This window comes from Oncorhynchus kisutch, unplaced genomic scaffold (genome assembly GCF_002021735.2).
Source record: "Oncorhynchus kisutch isolate 150728-3 unplaced genomic scaffold, Okis_V2 Okis07a-Okis12b_hom, whole genome shotgun sequence".
NCBI lineage: Eukaryota > Metazoa > Chordata > Actinopteri > Salmoniformes > Salmonidae > Oncorhynchus > Oncorhynchus kisutch.
This window is the reverse complement of record NW_022261984.1, coordinates 15,817,165-15,830,849: the sequence shown is the minus strand read 5'-3', so window position 1 is coordinate 15,830,849 and position 13,685 is coordinate 15,817,165. Positions and strand designations below refer to the sequence as shown.

General features: G+C 46.7%; 1 protein-coding gene across 1 annotated transcript in view; it reads left to right on the top strand.

Annotated features, from left to right (window-relative positions):
• LOC116360052 (WD repeat-containing protein 19-like) overlaps positions 1 to 13,685 on the top strand; it is a 141,265-nt gene continuing 127,580 nt past the window's right edge. The window contains 6 exon segments of the mRNA XM_031814533.1: positions 1 to 110; positions 1,065 to 1,156; positions 4,871 to 4,936; positions 8,132 to 8,257; positions 10,428 to 10,543; positions 11,655 to 11,770. Of these exon segments, the coding sequence (XP_031670393.1) occupies positions 105 to 110; positions 1,065 to 1,156; positions 4,871 to 4,936; positions 8,132 to 8,257; positions 10,428 to 10,543; positions 11,655 to 11,770 (522 nt within the window). The 5' untranslated portion in view covers positions 1 to 104.

The following is a 13,685-nucleotide window of genomic DNA, read 5'->3' as shown; positions in this document are numbered from 1 at the left end:
TCGGTCGATATGCGGACGCTGAGGAGTGACGCATTCTGGGATATAAACACGAATTTGCAGCGATGCTTTGGTGAAGATTTACTCAAGACTAAAACACTACAAAAATGAAGGTATTGTTGCCTAGAAACAACACGGGTATAGTTATATAATATCTGTATATACTTACTTAAACCGGGTATTTCAATTAGCTACGCGTTTATATTTTGGTTGTGGTGTCCCCGAACCCAAATGTTGCTAATGTTAGCTGGCTAGCTAGCTAGCGTTACCAGTAAGGCGACTTCTTGGCTAACTAATCATTTGCACCAAGTCAAACCACCTGTTTCAAACGATATCCCTTTATTGGGACAGGGGTTATCGGTAGCAGACTTGAGTGGGGTAAATACATCGATAAGAGGGACATACCTGTACGGTGGAGTCCGGATTCGTACCCAGGCTGAGGGTGGTTATATGTTCTGTAGACCAGGGTTTCACCAACTGTATCCTGGAGCTTCCCCTCTGTGCACGCGGGGAGAACGCTCTATTATTTCTACTGATGGTAAGTTCTTCAACGTTACCCACTAGACCAAATTCTTCCTTCTCTCTCTCTCCTGCTCCCTCTCGGTCGCTCTCTCCCTCTGTCTCTCTCTCTGTCTCCCTCTCTCTCTCCTGCTCCCTCTCGGTCGCTCTCTCCCTCTCTGTCTCCCTCTCTCTCTCTGTCTCTCTCCCTCTTCTCTCCCTCTCTCTGTCTCCCTCTCTCTCTGTCTCTCTCCCTCTCTCTGTCTCTCTCCCTCTCTCTGTCTCTCTCCCCTCTCTGTCTCTCTCTCTCCTCTCTCCCTCTTCTCTCCCTCTCTCTGTCTCTCTCTCTCTGTCTCTCTGTCTCTCTCCCTCTTCTCTCCCTCTCTCTGTCTCCCTCTCTCTCTCTGTCTCTCTCCCCCTCTCTTCTCTCCCTCTCTCTCTCTGTCTCTCTCCCCCTCTCTTCTCTCCCTCTCTCTCTCTCTCTCTCTCTCTCTCTCTGTCTCCCTCTCTCTCTCTGTCTCTCTCCCCTCTCTTCTCTCCCTCTCCCTCCTCTCTCTCTCTCCCTGCAGCGTGTTTTCACCCTCACAGACAGAGCTTGGTTGGGGTCCTGTCTCCAGTACAAATGGCAGAAGACCCTGGGGAACTACATCGCTGTCGCAGGGTGAGTTGTTGCTCTGATGGTTGCTGTTGTTTTGTAAAGTCGCAGGTCTTCAACATACATGTTATTATGGTGTAAAACTCTGGTCCAGGGTGTTTAGTGCAGGTCTTCAACATACATGTTATTATGGTGTAAAACTCTGGTCCAGGGCGTTTAGTGCGGTTTGCTTCCAGGTGATTAGTCATTCACAGGCTACACAGTAAAATGACACAGTTCCTTGCAGGTAATGAAACAGGCAGGGAGTTGTGATGGACCAGAGCTACCTGTTATATCTATTAATATAATACCAGTCTGTATTCACCTGGACCAGAGCTACCTGTTATATCTATTAATATAATACCAGTCTGTATTCACCTGGACCAGAGCTACCTGTTATATCTATTAATATAATACCAGTCTGTATTCACCTGGACCAGAGCTACCTGTTATATCTATTAATATAATACCAGTCTGTATTCACCTGGACCAGAGCTACCTGTTATATCTATTAATATAATACCAGTCTGTATTCACCTGGACCAGAGCTACCTGTTATATCTATTAATATAATACCAGTCTGTATTCACCTGGACCAGAGCTACCTGTTATATCTATTAATATAATACCAGTCTGTATTCACCTGGACTAGAGGTGTACTGTTATGTACTGTACTGTTATGTACTGTACTGTTATGTACTGTACTGTTATGTACTGTACTGTTATGTACTATACTGTAACTGTTATGTACTATACTGTACTGTTATGTACTATACTGTTATGTACTGTTATGTACTATACTGTTATGTACTATACTGTTATGTACTGTACTGTTATGTACTGTACTGTTATGTACTGTACTGTTATGTACTGTACTGTTATGTACTGTACTGTTATGTACTATACGTGTACTGTTATGTACTATACTGTTATGTACTGTTATGTACTGTACTGTTATGTACTGTACTGTACTGTTATGTACTGTACTGTTATGTACTATACTGTACTGTTATGTACTATACTGTTATGTACTGTACTGTTATGTACTGTACTGTTATGTACTATACTGTACTGTTATGTACTATACTGTTATGTACTGTTATGTACTGTACTGTTATGTACTGTACTGTACTGTTATGTACTATACTGTTATGTACTATACTGTACTGTTATGTACTATACTGTACTGTTATGTACTATACTGTTATGTACTGTACTGTACTGTTATGTACTGTACTGTACTGTTATGTACTATACTGTACTGTTATGTACTATACTGTTATGTACTATACTGTACTGTACTGTACTGTTATGTACTGTACTGTTATGTACTATACTGTACTGTACTGTACTGTTATGTACTGTACTGTTATGTACTGTACTGTTATGTACTATACTGTACTGTTATGTACTATACTGTACTGTTATGTACTGTACTGTACTGTTATGTACTATACTGTACTGTACTGTACTATACTATACTGGTATGTACTATACTGTTATGTACTATACTGTACTGTTATGTACTGTTATGTACTGTACTGTTATGTACTGTTATGTACTATATTGTACTATACTGTTATTTACTATACTGTACTGTTATGTACTATATTGTTATGTACTGTACTGTACTGTTATGTACTATACTGTACTATACTGTTATGTACTATACTGTACTATACTGTTATGTACTGTACTGTTATGTACTGTACTGTTATGTACTATACTGTTATGTACTGTACTGTTATGTACTATATTGTACTATACTGTTATTTACTATACTGTACTGTTATGTACTATATTGTTATGTACTGTACTGTACTGTTATGTACTATACTGTTATGTACTGTACTGTTATGTACTGTACTGTTATGTACTGTACTGTTATGTACTGTACTGTACTGTTATGTACTGTACTGTTATGTACTGTACTGTTATGTACTATACTGTTATGTACTGTACTGTACTGTTATGTACTATACTGTTATGTACTATATTGTTATGTACTGTACTGTACTGTTATGTACTGTACTGTTATGTACTATACTGTTATGTACTGTACTGTACTTATGTACTATATTGTACTATACTGTTATTTACTATACTGTACTGTTATGTACTGTACTGTTATGTACTGTACTGTACTGTTATGTACTATATTGTACTATACTGTTATTTACTATACTGTACTGTTATGTACTGTACTATACTGTTATGTACTGTACTATACTGTTATGTACTATATTGTACTATACTGTTATGTACTATATTGTACTATACTGTTATGTACTGTACTGTTATGTACTGTTATGTACTGTTATGTACTATATTGTACTATACTGTTATGTACTATACTGTTATGTACTATACTGTTATGTACTATACTGTTATGTACTATACTGTACTGTACTGTTATGTACTATACTGTACTGTACTGTTATGTACTATACTGTACTGTTATGTACTGTACTGTTATGTACTATACTGTACTGTTATGTACTATACTGTTATGTACTATACTGTACTGTTATGTACTATACTGTACTATACTGTACTGTTATGTACTATACTGTACTGTTATGTACTGTTATGTACTATACTGTACTATACTGTACTGTTATGTACTGTACCGTTATGTATTGTACTGTACTGTTATGTACTGTTATGTACTATACTGTACTGTTATGTACTGTACTGTTATGTACTGTTATGTACTGTACTGTTATGTACTGTACTGTTATGTACTGTACTGTTATGTACTGTACTGTACTGTTATGTACTGTACTGTTATGTACTATACTGTACTGTTATGTACTGTTATGTACTATACTGTACTATACTGTACTGTTATGTACTGTACCGTTATGTATTGTACTGTACTGTTATGTACTGTTATGTACTATACTGTACTGTTATGTACTGTACTGTTATGTACTGTACTGTACTGTTATGTACTATACTGTACTGTTATGTACTATACTGTTATGTACTGTACTGTACTGTTATGTACTGTACTGTTATGTACTATACTGTACTGTTATGTACTATACTGTACTGGTATGTACTATACTGTACTGGTATGTACTGTTATGTACTATACTGTACTGTTATGTACTATACTGTTATGTACTATACTATACTGTTATGTACTATACTGTACTGTACTGTTATGTACTGTACTGTTATGTACTGTACTGTTATGTACTGTTATGTACTATACTGTACTGTACTGTACTGTTATGTACTATACTGTACTGTTATGTACTATACTGTTATGTACTGTACTGTTATGTACTATACTGTACTGTTATGTACTGTACTGTACTGTTATGTACTGTACTGTACTGTACTGTTATGTACTGTACTATACTGTTATGTACTGTACTATACTGTACTGTTATGTACTGTTATGTACTATACTGTACTGTTATGTACTGTACTGTACTGTTATGTACTATACCGTTATGTACTGTTATGTACTATACTGTACTGTTATGTACTATACTGTTATGTACTATACTGTACTGTTATGTACTATACTGTTATGTACTATACTGTTATGTACTATACTGTACTGTTATGTACTATACTGTACTGTTATGTACTATACTGTTATGTACTATACTATACTGTTATGTACTATACTGTACTGTTATGTACTATACTGTTATGTACTATACTGTTATGTACTATACTGTACTAGTTTAATTCTATACTATTTTACTGTGTTCTTTTCTAAAGATCTGACAGCTCAGTGAAGATATTTGACCGACATGGACAGAGGAAGAATGAACTAAATCTACCTGGGTGAGTTCAACATAGAGAAACACATCTACCTGGGTGAGTTCCTCATAGAGAAACACATCTACCTGGGTGAGTTCCTCATAGAGAAACACATCTACCTGGGTGAGTTCCTCATAGAGAAACACATCTACCTGGGTGAGTTCAACATAGAGAAACACATCTACCTGGGTGAGTTCCTCATAGAGAAACACATCTACCTGGGTGAGTTCCTCATAGAGAAACACATCTACCTGGGTGAGTTCAACATAGAGAAACACATCTACCTGGGTGAGTTCAACATAGAGAAACACATCTACCTGGGTGAGTTCAACATAGAGAAACACATCTACCTGGGTGAGTTCAACATAGAGAAACACATCTACCTGGGTGAGTTCAACATAGAGAAACACATCTACCTGGCTGAGTTCAACATAGAGAAACACATCTACCTGGCTGAGTTCAACATAGAGAAACACATCTACCTGGGTGAGTTCAACATAGAGAAACACATCTACCTGGGTGAGTTCAACATAGAGAAACACATCTACCTGGGTGAGTTCAACATAGAGAAACACATCTACCTGGGTGAGTTCAACATAGAGAAACACATCTACCTGGGTGAGTTCAACATAGAGAAACACATCTACCTGGGTGAGTTCAACATAGAGAAACACATCTACCTGGGTGAGTTCAACATAGAGAAACACATCTACCTGGGTGAGTTCAACATAGAGAAACACATCTACCTGGGTGAGTTCAACATAGAAAAACACATCTACCTGGGTGAGTTCCTCATAGAGAAACACATCTACCTGGGTGAGTTCCTCATAGAGAAACACATCTACCTGGGTGAGTTCAACATAGAGAAACACATCTACCTGGGTGAGTTCCTCATAGAGAAACACATCTACCTGGGTGAGTTCCTCATAGAGAAACACATCTACCTGGGTGAGTTCAACATAGAGAAACACATCTACCTGGGTGAGTTCAACATAGAGAAACACATCTACCTGGGTGAGTTCAACATAGAGAAACACATCTACCTGGGTGAGTTCAACAGAGAAACACATCTACCTGGGTGAGTTCAACATAGAGAAACACATCTACCTGGGTGAGTTCAACATAGAGAAACACATCTATCTGGTTGAGTTCAACATAGAGAAACACATCTATCTGGTTGAGTTCAACATAGAGAAACACATCTATCTGACCTGCTGGGGATGATACTTACACATCTGACCTGCTACTAACACATCTGACCTGCTGGGACCATACTGACGCATCTGACCTGCTGGGACCATACTGACACATCTGACCTGCTGGGACCATACTGACACATCTGACCTGCTGGGACCATACTGACACATCTGACCTGCTGGGACCATACTGACACATCTGACCTGCTACTAACACATCTGACCTGCTTGGACCATACTGACACATCTGACCTGCTGGGACCATACTGACACATCTGACCTGCTACTACACATCTGACCTGCTGGGACCATACTGACACATCTGACCTGCTGGGACCATACTGACACATCTGACCTGCTGGACGATACTAACACATCTGACCTGCTGGGACGATACTAACACATCTGACCTGCTGGGACCATACTAACACATCTGACCTGCTGGGACCATACTAACACATCTGACCTGCTGGGACCATACTGACACATCTGACCTGCTACTAACTTATCTGACCTGCTGGGACCATACTGACACATCTGACCTGCTGGGACCATACTGACACATCTGACCTGCTGGGACCATACTGACACATCTGACCTGCTACTAACACATCTGACCTGCTGGGACCATACTGACCACATCTGACCTGCTGGGACGATACTGACACATCTGACCTGCTACTAACACATCTGACCTGCTACTAACACATCTGACCTGCTGGGACCATACTGACACATCTGACCTGCTGGGACCATACTGACGCATCTGACCTGCTACTAACACATCTGACCTGCTGGGACGATACTGACACATCTGACCTGCTGGGACCATACTGACGCATCTGACCTGCTGGGACGATACTGACGCATCTGACCTGCTGGGACGATACTGACACATCTGACCTGCTACTGACGCATCTGACCTGCTGGGACGATACTGACGCATCTGACCTGGCTGGGACGATACTGACGCATCTGACCTGCTGGACGATACTGACGCATCTGACCTGCTGGGACGATACTGACGCATCTGACCTGCTGGGACGATACTGACGCATCTGACCTGCTGGGACGATACTGACGCATCTGACCTGCTGGGACGATACTGACGCATCTGACCTGCTGGGACGATACTGACGCATCTGACCTGCTGGGACGATACTGACGCATCTGACCTGCTGGGACGATACTGACGCATCTGACCTGCTGGGACGATACTGACGCATCTGACCTGCTGGGACGATACTGACGCATCTGACCTGCTGGGACGATACTGACGCATCTGACCTGCTGGGACGATACTGACGCATCTGACCTCCTGGGACCATACTGACGCATCTGACCTCCTGGGACCATACTGACACCTCTCCCCCCTTCTCTGTCTCCCTCCCTCCCTCTCTGTCTCCCTCCCTCTGTCTCCCTCCCTCCCTCTCCCTCCCTCTGTCTCCCTCCCTCCCTCTGTCTCCCTGTCTCCCTCCCTCTGTCTCCCTGTCTCCCTCCCTCCCTCTGTCTCCCTCCCTCCCTCTGTCTCCCTGTCTCCCTCCCTCCCTCCCTCTGTCTCCCTCCCTCCCTCCCTCCCTCCCTCCCTCCCTCCCTCCCTCCCTCCCTCCCTCCCTCCCTCCCTCCCTCCCTCCCTCCCTCCCTCCCTCCCTCCCTCCCTCCCTGTCTCCCTCCCTGTCTCCCTCTCTGTCTCCCTCTCTGTCTCCCTCTCTGTCTCCCTCTCTGTCTCCCTCTCTGTCTCCCTCTCTGTCTCTCTGTCTCCCTCTCTGTCTCTCTGTCTCCCTCCCTCCCTCTCTGTCTCCCTCCCTCCCTCTCTGCCTCTCTGTCTCCCTCCCTCTCTGTCTCCCTCCCTCTCTGTCTCCCTCCCTCTCTGTCTCCCTCCCTCTCTGTCTCCCTCCCTCTCTCCCTCCCTCTGTGTCTCCCTCTCTCCCTCCCTCTGCCTCTCCCTCTCTCCCTCCCTCTGCCTCTCCCTCTGTCTCCCTCCCTCTGTCTCCCGCTCCCTCCCTCCCTCCCTCCCTGCCAGGCGTTGTGTCGGGATGGACTGGGATAAGGACGGAGACATCTTGGCAGTGATCTCTGACAAGTCCAGCTCCGTTTACCTCTGGGACGCTAACGTCAACAAGACCTCACAGATAGACAGCGGCATGAGGTGGGCTGGACTCACCTACCTCACCCACCTCACACACCTCACCTACCTCACCCACCTCACACACCTCACCTACCTCACACACCTCACCCTCCTCACACACCTCACCTACCTCACACACCTCACCTACCTCACACACCTCACCTAACTCACCTACCTCACCTACCTCACCTACCTCACACACCTCACCTACCTCACACACCTCACCTACCTCACACACCTCACCTACCTCACACACCTCACACACCTCACCTACCTCACACACCTCACACACCTCACCCACCTCACACACCTCACACACCTCACACACCTCACACACCTCACACACCTCACACACCTCACCTACCTCACCTACCTCACACACCTCACCTACCTCACACACCTCACACACCTCACTCACACACCTCACACACCTCACCTACCTCACACACCTCACACACCTCACACACCTCATCTACCTCACCTACCTCACCCACCTCACACACCTCACACACCTCACCCACCTCACACACCTCACCTACCTCACCTACCTCACACACCTCACCTACCTCACACACCTCACTCACACACCTCACACACCTCACCTACCTCACACACCTCATCTACCTCACCCACCTCACCTACCTCACCCACCTCACCTACCTCACCCACCTCACCTACCTCACCCACCTCACCTACCTCACACACCTCACACACCTCACCTACCTCACACACCTCACCTACCTCACCTACCTCACACACCTCACACACCTCACCCACCTCACACACCTCACCTACCTCACCTACCTCACCTACCTCACACACCTCACCTACCTCACCTACCTCACACACCTCACCTACCTCACCTACCTCACCTACCTCACACACCTCACCTACCTCACCTACCTCACACACCTCACCTACCTCACACACCTCACACACCTCACTCACACACCTCACACACCTCACCTACCTCACACACCTCACACACCTCATCTACCTCACCTACCTCACCCACCTCACACACCTCACCTACCTCACACACCTCACACACCTCACCTACCTCACACACCTCACACACCTCACCTACCTCACACACCTCACACACCTCATCTACCTCACCCACCTCACCTACCTCACCCACCTCACCTACCTCACCCACCTCACCTACCTCACCCACCTCACCTACCTCACACACCTCACCTACCTCACACACCTCACCTACCTCACCTACCTCACACACCTCACACACCTCACCCACCTCACACACCTCACCTACCTCACCTACCTCACCTACCTCACACACCTCACCTACCTCACCTACCTCACCTACCTCACACACCTCACCTACCTCACACACCTCACCTACCTCACACACCTCACCTACCTCACCTACCTCACCCACCTCACCTACCTCACCCACCTCACCTACCTCACCCACCTCACACACCTCACCTACCTCACACACCTCACCTACCTCACCTACCTCACACACCTCACACACCTCACCTACCTCACCTACCTCACACACCTCACCTACCTCACCTACCTCACCTACCTCACCTACCTCACACAGAATAAAAGCTGAAATATTTACAACAAAACTGAAGGACTAAAAGCAGGAAAATCAGAGTTAAAAAGGTGTATTTTAAGATCACAGACACACTCACACACACACACACACAGAGACACACACAGACACACACACACACACACACACACAGACACTCACACACACACACACACACACAGAGACACACACAGACACACACACACACACACACACACAGACACACACACACACACACACACACACTCACAGACACACACACACACACACAGACACACACACAGACACACACACACCACACACACACAGAGAGACACACTCACAGACACACACACACAGACACACAGACACACACACACAGACACACACACACACACACACACACACCACACACAGACACACACACACACAGACACACTCACAGACACACACACACACAGACACACACACAGACACACACACACCACACACACACACACACACACACACACACACACACACAGAGACACACACACACACACACACACACAGAGACACACACACACACACACACACACACACACACACTGTTTGCAGGCCATAACATTCCCCAGTATTCCTTCCCGTCTGTGTTGGTTTCCATAGAGACCAGATGTCATTCATCCTGTGGTCGAATGCTGGGCCCCTATTGGCTGTCGGGACCAACAAAGGAAACCTGCTGATCTACAACCAACAGACGTCACGCAAGATCCCTGTCCTGGGTAACAACACACACTGTCCTGGGTACAACACACACACTGTCCTGGGTAACAAACACACACACTGTCCTGGGTAACAACACACACTGTCCTGGGTAACAACACACACTGTCCTGGGTAACAACACACACTGTCCTGGTAACAACACACACTGTCCTGGGTAACAACACCACTGTCCTGGTAACAACACACACTGTCCTGGGTAACAACACACACTGTCCTGGGTAACAACACACACTGTCCTGGGTAACAACACACACACTGTCCTGGGTAACAACACACACACTGTCCCTGGGTAACAACACACACACTGTCCTGGGTAACAACACACACACTGTCCTGGGTAAACACACACACTGTCCTGGGTAACAACACACACTGTCCTGGGTAACAAACACACCACTGTCCTGGGTAACAACACACACACACTGTCCTGGGTAAACAACACACACTGTCCTGGGTAACAACACACACTGTCCTGGGTAACAACACACACACTGTCCTGGGTAACAACACACACACTGTCCTGGGTAACAACACACACTGTCCTGGGTAACAACACACACACTGTCCTGGTAACAACACACACACTGTCCTGGGTAACAACACACACACTGTCCTGGGTAACAACACACACACTGTCCTGGGTAACAACACACACACTGTCCTGGGTACAACACACACGGTCCTGGGTAACACACCACTGTCCTGGGTAACAACACACACTGTCCTGGTAACAACACACACTGTCCTGGGTAACACACACCTGTCCTGGTAACAACACACACTGTCCTGGTAACAACACCACTGTACTGGTAACAACACACACTGTCCTAGGGTACAACACACACTGTCCTGGGTAACAACACACACACTGTCCTGGGTAACACACACACACACTGTCCGGGTACAACACACACTGTCCTGGGTAACAACACACACTGTCCTGGGTAACAACACACCACTGTCCTGGTACCAACACACACTGTCCTGGGTAACACACACTGTCCTGGGTAACAACACACTGTCCTGGGTAACAACACAGATCATTGTGTTTGTTTTAAATCTTACGTACTCTCTTTCCTCTATCACTCTGTCACACACACACACACAGGAAAGCACACTAAGCGTATCACCTGTGGCTGCTGGAGTTCTCAGAACCTGTTGGCGCTGGGCAGCGAGGACTGCAGCGTAACCATTAGCAACCAGGAGGGAGACACCGTCCGACAGGTAACACCGTCATTGTAAATAATCATGTGTTGTTAACTGACTTGCCTAGTTTAAATAAAAGGATAAATTAACACACCATCCTACAGTACTTCTCTGTCAAACTTTCTCTCGTTCTCCCTCCATCTCCTCTCTCTATCCTTCTCTCGTTCTCCCTCCATCTCTCTCCTCTCTCTATCCTTCTCTCGTTCTCCCTCCCTCTCTCCTCTCTCTATCCCCCTCTCGTTCTCCCTCCGTCTCTATCCTTCTCTCGTTCTCCCTCCATCTCCCTCCTCTCTCTATCCTTCTCTCGTTCCTCCCGCCGTCTCTCTCCTCTCTCTATCCTTCTCTCGTTCTCCCTCCGTCTCTCTCCTCTCTCTATCCTTCTCTCGTTCTCCCTCCGTCTCTCTCCTCTCTCTATCCTTCTCTCGTTCTCCCTCCGTCTCTCTCCTCTCTCTATCCTTCTCTCGTTCTCCCCTCCTCGGCTCTCTCCTCTCTCTATCCTTCTCTCGTTTCTCCCTCCGTCTCTCTCTCTCCTCTCTATCCTTCTCTCGTTCTCCCTCCGTCTCTCTCCTCTCTCTATCCTTCTCTCGTTCTCCCTTCCGTCTCTCTCTCCTCTCTCTATCCTTCTCTCTCGTTCTCCCTCCGTCTCTCTCCTCTCTCTATCCTTCTCTCGTTCTCCCTCCGTCTCTCTCCTCTCTCTATCCTTCTCTCGTTCTCCCCTCCCGTCTCTCTCCTCTCTCTATCCTTCTCTCGTTCTCCCTCCTTCTCCTCTCCTCTCTCTATCCTTCTCTCGTTCTCCCTCCTTCTCTCTCCTCTCTCTATCCTTCTCTCGTTCTCCCTCCGTCGCCTCCTCTTACTTCCTCGTCTCCCTCCGTTCTCTCTCCGTCTCTCTATCCTTCTCGTCTCCTCCGTCTCTCTCTCTATCCTTCTCTCGTTCTTCCCTCCGTCTCTCTCCTCTCTCTATCCTTCCTCTCTCTCGTTCTCCCTCCGTCTCTCTCCTCTCTCTAATCCTTCTCTCGTTCTCCTCCCGTCTCTCTCCTCTCTCTATCCTTCTCTCGTTCTCCCTCCGTCTCGCTCCTCTCTCTATCCTTCTCTCGTTCTCCCCTCCGTCTCTCTCCTCTCTCTATCCTTCTCTCGTTCTCCCTCCGTCTCTCTCCTCTCTCTATCCTTCTCTCGTTCTCTCCCTCCGTCTCTCTCCTCTCTCTATCCTTCTCTCGTTCTCCCTCCCGTCTCTCTCCTCTCTCTATCCTTCTCTCGTTCTCCCTCCGTCTCTCTCCTCTCTCTATCCTTCTCTCGTTCTCCCTCCCGTCTCTCTCCTCTCTATCTTCTCTCTATTCTCCCTCCGTCTCTCTCCTCCCTATCGTCTTCTCTCGTCTCTCCCTCCGTATCTCTCCTCTCTCTATCCTTCTCTCGTTCTCCCTCCGTCTCTCTCCTCTCTCTATCCTCTCTCGTTCTCCCTCCGTCTCTCTCCTCTCTCTATCCTTCTCTCGTTCTCCCCTCCGTCTCTCTCCTCTCTCTATCCTTCTCTCGTTCTCCCTCCGTCTCTCTCCTCTCTCTATCCTTCTCTCGTTCTCCCCTACCGTCTCTCTCCTCTCTCTATCCTTCTCTCGTTCTCCCTCCGTCTCTCTCCTGCTCTCTATCCTTCTCTCGTTCTCCCTCCGTCTCTCTCCTCTCTCTATCCTTCTCTCGTTCCTCTCTCCCTCCGTCTCTCCCTCTCTCTCATCCTTCTCTCGTTCTCCCTCCGTCTCTCTCCTCTCTCTATCCTTCTCCTCGTTCTCCCTCCGTCTCTCTCCTCTCTCTATCCTTCTCTCGTTCTCCCTCCCGTCTCTCTCCTCTCTCTATCCTTCTCTCGTTCTCCCTCCGTCTCTCTCCTCTCTCTATCCTTCTCTCGTTCTCCCTCCGTCTCTCTCCTCTCTCTATCCTTCTCTCGTTCTCC